The sequence below is a fragment of the Neophocaena asiaeorientalis genome, unplaced genomic scaffold (genome assembly GCF_003031525.2).
Source record: "Neophocaena asiaeorientalis asiaeorientalis breed wild unplaced genomic scaffold, Neophocaena_asiaeorientalis_V1.1 scaffold7, whole genome shotgun sequence".
Lineage (NCBI taxonomy): Eukaryota > Metazoa > Chordata > Mammalia > Artiodactyla > Phocoenidae > Neophocaena > Neophocaena asiaeorientalis.
Window position 1 is genome coordinate 2,173,969 of NW_020185337.1, and position 12,241 is coordinate 2,186,209.

General features: G+C 35.7%; 1 protein-coding gene across 1 annotated transcript in view; it reads left to right on the forward strand.

The window, feature by feature from the left end:
• The window catches only part of TTC29 (tetratricopeptide repeat domain 29), a 251,030-nt gene that overhangs the window by 115,059 nt on the left and 123,730 nt on the right, over positions 1 to 12,241 (forward strand). The window contains exon 8 of the mRNA XM_024736180.1: positions 4,920 to 5,011. Within this exon, the coding sequence (XP_024591948.1) occupies positions 4,920 to 5,011 (92 nt within the window). The remainder of the gene's footprint in view (positions 1 to 4,919; positions 5,012 to 12,241) is intronic.

The following is a 12,241-nucleotide window of genomic DNA, read 5'->3' on the forward strand; positions in this document are numbered from 1 at the left end:
CTTTACCGATGACAATCTTGACTTAAATCCAATGTTTCCTTGAAGGCTATTGCAGCAAAATGAATTAATGATCCTTAAAATTTGATTTTCCAGCAAACAATCCTTCAAAGAACTTGTAGCATATTGCCAGCATTATTCTTTTGCACTGTCTCATTTTTTATGTTAAGTATTCTACTGGTTTCGCTTTTAGGTAACCAATAGAAATTATCTCATTTTAAGAACCTGGATTTTATTTGAAAATATCTTTTCAAGTTAATCAGTTTTATTTCAGTGGGAAGATAAAGTCCATTGCCTTTAAAACTTCTAGTACAATAGCTTTCAAAACTTCATCTCCATTATTCAGGGAAAATATTGGAGCAATGTGATTGAGTGGGCACAAAGCACTCAATTTTTATTAGGTACGTGAACTGACTTTTCCAACTTTGGTAATCTTGTAATCATGCTCATTGAAATTGACATAGTAGCACGCTTAAGCAGTGTTTTCCTTGGTCTTTTGACAAAGATTGATTAAGTTCATTGTCCATAAAATTTAAGGATCTATAATGAATTTTGAGCTCATCAAAATATTTTTCACCTGAGATTCTTTTTTCTCTCCTCTTATCTCTGATTTGCAATGACAGAATTTAACCTTCCACACCCTGGATTTGTTTCCAACATATTGCATGCCACAGGGATATTCAGTCAAGTACAGTGGATCCCTCAGATTTCCACACTGTATTTTCTCACTTGAAGTAATCTTTGTAAAGAAGATTCCTGTTTGTCTGATGATTCAAGTTGATCAATATTTATTAATTTGTAAATTATACCTTAATTAAAAAGCAGGTAACATAATTTACCGTAAGGTCAATATAAAACATCTTTATTTTCTACACAATTTGGGTTTGTTGAGATATTTAATATTCATGCTTTTTAAAATTGAAGTATAGTTGACTTACAATATTTTGTTAGTTTCAGGTGTATAGCAAAGTGATTCAGTTATATATATTTTTTCAGATTATTTTCCATTATAGGTTATTACACCTATCTATTTCATATATAGTAGTGTGTATCTGTTAATCCCATACTCCTAATATATCCCTCCCTTTCCTCTTTAGTAACTATAAGTTTGTTTTCTATGTCTGTGAGTCTGTTTCTATTTTGTATATAGATTCTTTTGTATTATTTTTTAGATTTCACATATAAGTGATATCACATAATATTTGTCTTTGTCTGACTTATTTCACTTAGTTTGATAATCTCTAGGTCCATCCATGTTGCTACAAATGGCATTATTTCATTCTTTTTTATGGCTGAGTAATACTCCATTGTATATGTGCACCACATCTTCTTTATCCACTCATCTGTTGATGGACATTTAGGTTGCTTCCATATCTTGGCTATTGTAAATAGTGCTGCTATGCACATTGGGGTGCATGTATCTTTTTGAATTAGAGTTTTTTTTTCTTTTCTGCATATTTGCCCAGGAGTGGGATTGCTGGATCATATGGCAACTCTATTTTTAGTTTTTTGTTTTTTATTGGGGGACAGTTGCTTTACAATGTAGTGTTAGTTTCTGCTGTACAGCAAAGTGAATCAGCTATATGTATACATATATCCCCTCTTTTTTGGATTTACAAAAAAAGAATCAATTTACATTCCCACCCACAGTTATTTTCTGCACAATTTGTAATATCGTTATTTTTCCACTTACTTTTATTTTTTTTTTCCTTTTTCTTTTAACACTATCCTTCCTACTTCCCTTAGGTTGGACTACACAATTCACCAATCTGCTGAGTCTCGTCTTGGGTTCCCCTTATGATTTTACCTGAGTTGGCTCTCTCCAGTCAGAGCTCACATTCCTGAGGAGCAGAGGCCCTGTCTTTGATTTAGAATGAGCTCCCCTGTAGCACTTTCAAGGTTCTCAGTACTGACTTCATGAACAGTAGTCCCCCCTTACCTGTGTTTTCACTTTCCGAAGTTTCAGTTACCCACGGTCAACTGAGGTCTGAAAATATTAAATGGAAATTTCCAGAAATAAACAATTCATAGGTTTTAAATTGTGCAGGGTTCTAAGTAGCATGATGAAATCTTGTGGCTTCCATCCTCATCCATCCTGGACGTGAATCATCCCCTTGTCGAGCATATCCCGACCATTAGTCACTTAGTAGCCATCAAGGTTACTGGGTTATTGTTGAGATATCATAGTGCTTGTGTTCAGATAACCCCTATTTTACTTAATAACGGTCCGAAAGGGGAGTGATGCTGGCAATTTGGATATGCCAAAGAAGAGCCCAGAGTGCTTCCTTTAAGTAAAAAGGTGAAAGTTCTCAACTTAGGAAGGAAAGAAAAAAAATTGTATGCTGAGTTTGCTAAAATCTATAGTAAGAACGAATCTTCTATGTGTGAAACTGTGAAGAAGGAAAAAGAAATTCATGCTAGTTTTGCTGTCACACCTCAAACAGCAAGTTGTAGCCACAGTGTGTGATAAGTGCTTAGTTAAGATGCAAAATACATTAAATTTGTAAGATATTTTGAGAAAGAGTGACCACATTTACATAACTTTTATTACAGTATATTGTTATGATTGTTCTATGTTACTGTAAGTTATAGTTGTTAACCTCTTACTGTGCCTAATTTATAAATTAAACTTTATCATAGGTATGTATGTACAGGAGAAAGCATAGTATATGTCCAAGATTTCAGGCATCCACTGGTGGTCTGGGAATGTAGCCCCCGTGGATATGGGAGGGTCCAGTGTAATTGATTATTTCCCTATTGGGCCAGTAGTGAACTATGTTCTTCCCACTGCCTATATATTTCCTGTTTTTAGGTAAAGCATTTAAGCTGAGAGAGGCACTCTCTCAAGTCACAAATAAAATGTGTCGCCTTTACTCTGAGGAGGGAACTCTCCAGGAGCTCTTCACTGATGGCTGGTTAACAGAGTCCCAGAAACTTCTCATCCCAGGTTCAAATAGAACTCTGTGTCATCTCACAGCAGCCTCATAACAACTCTCAGAGGGAGGTTTTCTTTTTTGCTTCGAGGAAAGCTTCTCAGGGAGATTGCTTGGGCCAGGTGTGTTGAGTGTGGTAGAATTAGGTCTTGAATCCAAGTCTTCTTACTCTAAGGTGGGTGTTCATTTCAGGAAACCCCATCGGGTTCCATGAGGAAGCTTCTATAGAATCAAGTCCAAGGCCAAAACCAGAAGCCCAGGCTGAGCTGGTATTTGCTCCTTGATTCTATAGAAGCTTCCTCATGGAAACTACGCTCCTAACCACGGTCCAAGGAGTCACAGCCCTAAGATAATGTTGGGTACTTCCGGATGCTACTGTACTGCTTCTGGGTTCATGGTGGCCAGGGGTGTGGGAGAGTGGTGCAGAGTAAGCACAGCTGAAGCCCTGGAGAAATCTGTTTTCAGCTAATTCACACAGCTGCATCAGTGCAAACCTCTGTACCACTAGACTGTAAATGCCTCGAAGGTTTGCAAGCATACTCTCTTCTCTTTAAGATTTCCTAGGGTTTAACACAACGTTGGCACACAGTAACAATAATTACCGAAAAACGAACTATTTTTGACACAAAATATATAATATTCAATCTTTAACTTTCTAGAATGCCATCTAAAACATATATGAACCAAAAGAGACACTTGACAGTCTCTTCCTGAATATTTTGATATTTGGATTTAATAAGGTCTCTTACAAATTCACAAAATTCAGAGGTTCTGCCCCTTAACGCAGAAAGCTCAATGTCAAGTCATATCGGACTTAATCTGGGTGAATCAGTTTTGCACAACAGAGTGAAAAGAATAGTCTCAGGTTTATACAAGGCTTTTTAAGAGACTTAAAAAGAAGAATCAAAATGATGAACTTTGCAGGTTTAACAGGAATTAAAATACTGGGTCAATATGTATCAGTAAGTTTTAATATCAGTATTATTTCAAGTCACTTGTAAACCACACACACACACACAGACACACATACACACACAAATTAGGAGGTATCACATGGCCTCACTGAAGTTATTTCCCAAATATTAACTTTAAGAAAGTAAAGCTGAATATCAACACCGCCTTTCATACACAAACTTTCTAAGATGCCTAATTCAGGCCGGATGTACATCCTCCCTCATGCTGACTCTCCCACTCAACGCCATCAAATGACCTTTGCTAATTTCTTCTTAGAAAATGAGCAAAAAGGATTTCCATAGAGGTCTTTGGAGATTTCCTGTGTCTTCATGTGTGTAATAGGTTGGTTCAAGTAACAATGAAGGAGGAAGAGGAAAAGGGGATTTTGTTTTACATATTTTCCTTCTTCTGGCCTTTGAAAGGGAAAAAGAATAAAAAGGAAAATTATACCATGCAGATGATGTCAGTGTTAAGATCATACGTTTGGCTGTGGCAGCTGTAATCTTTTGATTATTGAAGAGATTGTTGGTAATGAAGTACATTTGTAAGAAATATTTTTAGTGTATACTGAATATGTGTACAAACTGTGAGATATGCCTCTAATAAAATGATAGATTTAGAAATTGCCTGGCACATAAATTCATGCTTTTCAAACAGCTATTTATAGAAGGAAAAGTGATATTTAAGCTACCCTAGTAGACTATTATAATCTGCCTTATATTACCTAAGATAGTGGTCCCATATTTGAAAATAATGTTGTAAACCATTCAATTGTTTACTCACCCCTAAGTTATATCAATTGGAAGATTTTGGATTGTTCAGGAAAAGAATTACTTTTACAAAAGTAAGACTTCACTGTCATGGCTCAAAGAGATCACTGCAAAACAAGTTATACTATAGATAAAAATAAACCAAACCAACATGAATTTTTAATAAACAAAACAACTATTAATTGGAATCTTTTCTGTTATGAAATGAAACATCAGTGAATCTGGTCATGTTATATGTTTAATAAGGATTCCTCTTCCCCCATAGGTCCTTAACACTTATGCTAACATCTCTGCAGACCTGGATGATGATGTCAGCCTGGGGAGAGCCTATGAAGCAACAGCCAAGGTCCTGCAGAGGTAAGTTAGCACATCCTTGTCTTGCTGTCACTGTGAATTCACTCAACTGTGAAAGACAAATTGTTTGAGGTCTGTCGCTTTCCATTACTGCCTGCTTAAATTTTAAGCAGTGCCCTTCTTAAGTGACCCTTTCATTGTAAGTTATTTTAAACAAATGTGGTATTTTTAAATATACACCTAAACTCTTCTTTGTCTTTTCCTCCTTCATGTTATTTTATTTTTGATATTCTGGAAGTTTAGTGATGACCTTGATTGAATGAGAGGGAAAAATCAGGTCACATCTCACAGGTTAAAAAGGCAGAGAGCACAGAGATACACAGTACGCTTCAGTAACTCTGTTTCACCGTAACCTTTCCAGATCTCTTCTTTGAGGCAAGTTTCCATTTTGTGCTTCAATCGTCCTTCTTCCATTAAGACATCTCTCCTTTGAGCATGTCTGGATAAACAATTGGGTGCAAAACCAATATTTCCTTTAAAACAGAAAATTGAACAAAAGTATATATGAACAATTTGTGATACAAATTTTTCCATGGAAAATATATGATATAGCCTTCACTTATTGTATTGTGATTGCTGTGTACTCCATTTAATCACAGCATTATATTTAAGCCAAGATAGAGTAAGAATAAAAAAAGTTATCAAAGTTATGGCCTTGGTTTTTGGTATGTTACCTTATATCCAAGATATAGCTGTTAAATAATTTTGTAGTAGTAGTAGTAGCAATAATAATAATAATAAACGTAGATTGTGTCAAATTCTAATCTTCCCATTTGTATTTCAGTTGTAAACACATACAAAGTGGCGTTTTAAAAGGCAAAATTGTTATTCCAAAGGCATCTGAAATGTGTAATGCCTTGAAAGTGGATCTTCATTATGTAATTACAATTCCAATATAATAATCATTAAATATTAAATAAATGATTAATTAAAGATCAAAACACCAACACGAATAAAATGTATAAGGTGCCCGACAACATAAATACAATGCACTGCAGTCATCACTGGATGAACAGTAAGGGACAGACATAGTTATAAGGAGAGTATAGACATTTACTCAAGGAAGGCAGGGCCAGCCATGAGTGAAGCAAGCAACCTGTGAGTGTTGTGGTCCCTCCACATAAAGACTGATAACCATCCTGTGCATGATGAACCCAGCTATCCCTTAAACTTTTATTTTCCAAATAATCACCGGAAAGAAGCAGATGTTTGAACACAAAAAAGAGATGTATAAGGATTCAATGTAATGTCTGTTTGGAACACACCAACTCTGTGCCCTTTTATCAAGCTCATTTTGATTATTTCATTATTTGATTCTGCTGTTAACACTGCCCAGAATCAGTAGAAAATGATTGATTTGTCTTGCTTTATAGTAGCAGACCTGGTCTAAGCCTAAACAGTTAAATAAATGCATCCCTCAACATGTTTATAAAATAATTTCTAAAAATAACATTGTGTTCCAACCTAGATAGAGAGAGAAAACTTCAGGGAAAAAAGTTTTCTTTCATAAACCTGTACTGAGCACTTACTATGTCACATGACAAGTGTTGGATTTCCCCTTCAGTTACTGATAGTCTTTATAATTATTTTTGAAACTTCTGGAGACCTGAGGTTATCTTAAAATACTTCTCACCTGTTAAACCGGGGTCTCATCTGGAATATTTTAGTTTCCACTCCGGGATTTGAATTCCTGCTCTATACTGTGAAAGTTAAGGGGAAGGGTTGAATAAGTATCTTGGCAACAACAACAACAGATAATCAAATGTTTTAATTTGGTTGCTTAAGTATTATTTTAGGTTGAGGTATGGAAAATGATCCATATATATATGTATTTTTGAAGTGTAGTTAATTTACAATGTTGTGTTATTTTCTGGTGTACAGCAAAGTGATTCAGTTATATATATACACATATATATATATTCTTTTTCATATTCTTTTCCTTTATGGTTTATTATAGGATATTGAACATAGTTCCCTGTGATGTATAGTAGGACCTTGTTGTTCATCTATTTTATATATAGTGGTTTGTATCTGCTAATCCAAAACTCCTAATTTATCCCTCCTTCCCCTTCCCCTTTGGTAATCATAAGTTTGTTTTCTATGTCTATGATCATAGTCTGTTTCTGTTTTGTAAATGAGTCCATGTGTATCGTATTTTAAATTCCATATATAAGTGTTATCATATGATATGTCTTTCTCTGTCTGACTTACTTCACCTAGTATGGTAATCTCTAGGTCCATCCATGTTGCTGCAAACGGCATTATTTCATTCTTTTTTATCGCTGAGTAGTATTCCATTGTATATATGTACCACATTTTCTTTATCCATTCATCTGTTGATACTTAGGTTGCTTCCATGTGTTGGTTATTATAAATACTGCTGCTACGAACATTGGGGTGTGTGAATCTTTTCAAATTAGTGTTTTTGTTTTTTTCCGATATATAACCAGGAGTGGAATTGCTGGGCCATATGGTAGTTCTATTTTTAGTTTTTTTCTGTACTATTTTCCACAGTGGCTGCACCAATTTACATTCCCGCCAACAGTGTAGGAGGGTTCCCTTTTCTCCACACCCTCTCCAGCATTTATTATTTGTAGACTTTTTAATGATGGCCATTCTGACCAGTGTGAGATGCTTGTAGTTTTGATTTGAGTTTCTCTAATAATTAACAAAGTTGAGCATCTTTTCATGCGCCTATTGGCCATCTGTACGTCTTATTTGGAGAAATGTCTATTTAGGTCTTCTGTCCATTTTTTGATTGGGTTGGGTTTTTTTGATGTTGAGTTGTATGAGCTGTTTGTATATTTAGGAAATTAAGCCCTTATTGGTCGCATCATTTGCAAATATTTTCTTGCAGTCCATAGGTTGTCTTCATTTTGTTTATGGTTTCATTCACTGTGCAAAAGCTTATAAGTTTAATTCGGTACCATGTGTTTAGTTTTACTTTTATTTCTTTTGTCTTGGGAGGCTGATCTAAGATAACATTTCTAGAATTCATGTCAGAGAATGTTTTACCTATGTTCTTTTCTAGGAGTTTTTTGGTGTCATGTCTTATATTTAAGTCTTTAAGCCATTTTGAGTTTATTTTTGTGTATGGTGTGAGGGTGTGTTCTAACTTCACTAATTTAAATGTGGCTATCCAACTTTCCCAACATCACTTGCTGAGGAGACTGTCTTTTCTCCATGTACATTCTTGCCTTCTGTGTGAAAGATTAATTGACTGTCAGTGTGTGGGTTTATTTCTGGACTGTCTATTCTGTTCCATTGATCCATATGTCTGTTTTTGTGCCGATACCACACTGTTTCGATTACTGTAGCTTTGTAGTATTGTCTGAAGTCTGGGAAGGTTATGCCTCCTGCTTTGTTCTTTTACTTCAGGATTGCTTTGGCAATTCTGGGTCTTTTATGGTTCCACATAAATTTTTAGATTATTTGTTCTAGGTTTGTGAAAAATGTCATGGGTAATTTGATAGGGATCACATTAAATCTGTAGATTGCTTTGGGTAATATGGCCATTTTAATGATATTAATTCTTCCAATCTAAGAGCATGGGCTACCTTTCCATTTCTTTCTTATCATCTTCATTTTACTTTATCAATCTTTTACAGTTCTCAGAATATAAGTCTTTTAACTCCTTGGATAGGTTTATTCCTAAGTATTTTAATTTATTAACATTTTTATTGGAGTATAGTTGATTTACAATGTTGTATTAATTTCTGCTGTATAACAAAGTAAATCAGCTATATGTATACATATATCCCCATACCCCCTCCCTCTTGTTAATCCCTCCCACCCTCCCTATCCCACCCCTCTAAGTCTTAACAAAGTGCGGAGCTGATCGCCCTGTGCTATGCAGCTGCTACCCACTAGCTATCTATTTTACATTTGGTAGTGTATATTGTCAGTGCTACTCTGTCACTTCGTCCCAGCTTACCCTTCCCCCTCCCCGTGTCCTCAAGTCCATTCTCTACGCCTGCATCTTTATCCTTGTCCTGCCCCTTGGTTCATCAAAACCATTTTTTTTTTAGATTCCATATATATGTGTTAGCATAGGATATTTGTTTTGTTTCATTGTTTTTGTTTTTTTGCTAGTATGATAAGCTTTATATTTTTTTAACATCTTTATTGGAGTATAATTGCTTAACAATGGTGTATTAGTTTCTGCTTTATAACAAAGTGAATCAACTATACATATACATATATCCCCATATCTCCTCCCTCTTGTGTCACCCTCCCACCCTCCCTAAACCATCCCTCTAGGTGGTCACAAAGCACTGAGCTGATCTCCCTGTGCAATGTGGCTGCTTCCCACTAGCTATCTATTCTACATTTGGTAGTGTATATATGTCCATGCCACTCTCTCACTTCATCCCACCTTACCCTTCCCTCTCCCCATGTCCTCAAGTCCATTCTCTACCTCTGTGATTTTATTTCTTTCCTGCCCCTAGGTGCATCAGAACCATTTTTCTTTTTTTTAGATTCGATATACATGTGTTAGCATATGGTATTTATTTTTCTTTTCCTGACTTACTTCACTCTGTATGACAGACTCTAGATCCATTCACCTCACTACAAATAACTCAATTTCATTTCTTTTTATGGCTAAGTAATATTCCATTGTATATAGGGGCCACATCTTCTTTATCCATTCATCTGTCAGTGGACATTTAGGTTGCTTCCACGTCCAGGCTGTTGCAAATAGTGCTGCAATGAACATTGTGGTACATGTCTCTCTTTGAATTATGGTTTTCTCAGGGTATATGCCCAGTACTGGGATTGCTGGGTCATATGGTAGTTCTATTTTTATTTTCTAAGGAAGCTCCATACTGTTCTCCAGAGTGGCTGTATTAATTTACATTCCCATCAACAGTGCAAGAGGGTTCCCTTTTCTCCACACCGTCTCCAGCATTTATTGTTTCTAGATTTTTTGATGATGACCACTCTGACCGGTGTGAGGTGATACCTCATCGTGCTTTTGATTTGCATTTCTCTAATGATTAGTGATGTTGAGCAGTCTTTCATGTGTTTGTTGGCAATCTGTATATCTTTTTTGGAGAAATGTCTATTAAGCTCTACCATGCATTTTTGGATTGGGTTGTTTGTTTATTTGATATTGTACTACATGAGCTGGTTGTATATTTTGGAAATTAATCCTTTGTCAGTTGCTTCATTTGCAAATATTTTCTCCCATCTGAGGGTTGTCTTTTTGTCTTGTCTCTGGTTTCCTTTGCTGTGCAAAAGCTTTGAAGTTTCATTAGGTCCCATTTGTTTATTTTTGATTTTATTTCCATTTATCTAGGAGGTGGGTCAAAAAGGATCTTGCTGTGATTTATGTCATAGAGTGTTCTGCCTATGTTTTCCTCTAAGAGTTTGGTAGTGTCTGGCCTTACATTTAGGTCTTTAATCCATTTTGAGTTTATTTTTGTGTATGGTGTTAGAGAGTGTTCTAATGTCATTCTTTTACATGTGGTTGTCCAGTTTTCCCAGCACCACTTATTGAAGAGGCTGTCTTTTCTCCATTGTATATTCTTGCCTCCTTTATCAAAGATAAGGTGACCGTATCTGCGTGGGTTTATCTCTGGGCTTTCTATCCAGTTCCATTGATCTATATTTCTGTTTTTGTGCCAGTACCATATTGTCTTGATTACTGTAGCTTTGTAGTATAGTCTGAAGTTCAGGAGCCTGATTCCTCCAGCTCCATTTTTCTTTCACAAGATTGCTTTGGCTATTTGGGGTCTTTTGTGTTTCCATACAAATTATTCAATTTTTTGTTCTAGTTCTGTGAAAAATGCCATTGATAATTTGGTAGGAATTGCATTGAATCTGTAGATTGCTTTGGGTAGTATAGTCATTTTCATAGTGTTGATTCTTCCAGTCCAAGAACATGGTATATCTCTCCATCTGTTTGTATCATCTTTAATTTCTTTTATCAGTGTCTTATAATTTTCTGCATACAGGTCTTTTGTCTCCTTAGGTAACTTTATTTCTAGATATTTTATTCTTTATGTTGCAATGGTAAATGAGAGTGTTTCCTTAATTTCTCTTTCAGCTATTTCATTGTTAGTGTATAGGAATGCAAGAGATTTCTGTGCATTAATTTTTTATCATGCTATTTTACCAAATTCATTGATTATACTTTTCTGGTAGCATCTTTATGATTCTCTCTATATAGTATGATGTCATCTGCAAGGAGTGACAGTTTTATTTCTTCTTTTCTGATTTGGATTCTTTTTATTTCTTTTATTTGTCTGAATGCCATGGCTAAAACTTCCAAAACTGTGTTGAATAATGGTGGTGAGAGTGGGCAACCTTGTCTTGTTCCTGACCTTAGAGGAAATGCTTTCTGTTTTTCACCACTGAGAACAATGTTGGCTGTCGGTTTGTCATATATGGCCTCTTTTATGTTGAGGTAGGCTCCCTCTCTACCTACTTTCTGGAGAGTTTTTATCATAAATGGGTGTTGAATTTGGTCGAAAGCTTTTTCTACATCTATGGCGATGGTCATATGGTTTTTCTCCTTGAATTTGTTAATATGATGTATCACATTGATTGATTGGCATATATTGAAGAATCCTTGCATTCCTGGAATAAACCCCACTTGATCATGGTGTATGATCCTTTTAATGTGCTGTTGGATTCTGTTTGCTAGTATTTTGTTGAGGATTTTTGCATCTATATTCAACAGTGATATTGGCCTGTAGTTTTCTTTCTTTGTGACATCTTTGTCTGGTTTTGGTATCAGGGTGATGGTGGCCTCATAGAATGATTTTGGGATTGTTCCTCCCTCTGCTATATTTTGGAAGAGTTTGAGAAGGATAGGTGTTAGCTGTTCTCTAAATGTTTGATGGAATTTGCCTGTGAAGCCATGTGGTGCTGGGCTTTTGTTTGTTGGAAGATTTTTTATCACAGTTCCAGTTTCAGTGCTTGTGATTGGTCTTTTCATGTTTTCTATTTTGTCCTGGTTCAGTCATGGAAGGTTGTGCTTTTCTAAGAATTTGTCCATTTCTTCCAGGTTAGTGATATTGTCCTGTAGCTTTCCTTCTTTGTGACATCTTTGTCTGGTTTTGGTATCAGGGTGATGGTGGCCTCATAGAATGATTTTGGGATTGTTCCTCCCTCTGCTATATTTTGGAAGAGTTTGAGTAGGATAGATGTTAGCTGTTCTCTAAATGTTTGATGGAATTTGCCTGTGAAGCCATGTGGTGCTGGGCTTTTGTTTGTTGGAAGATTTTT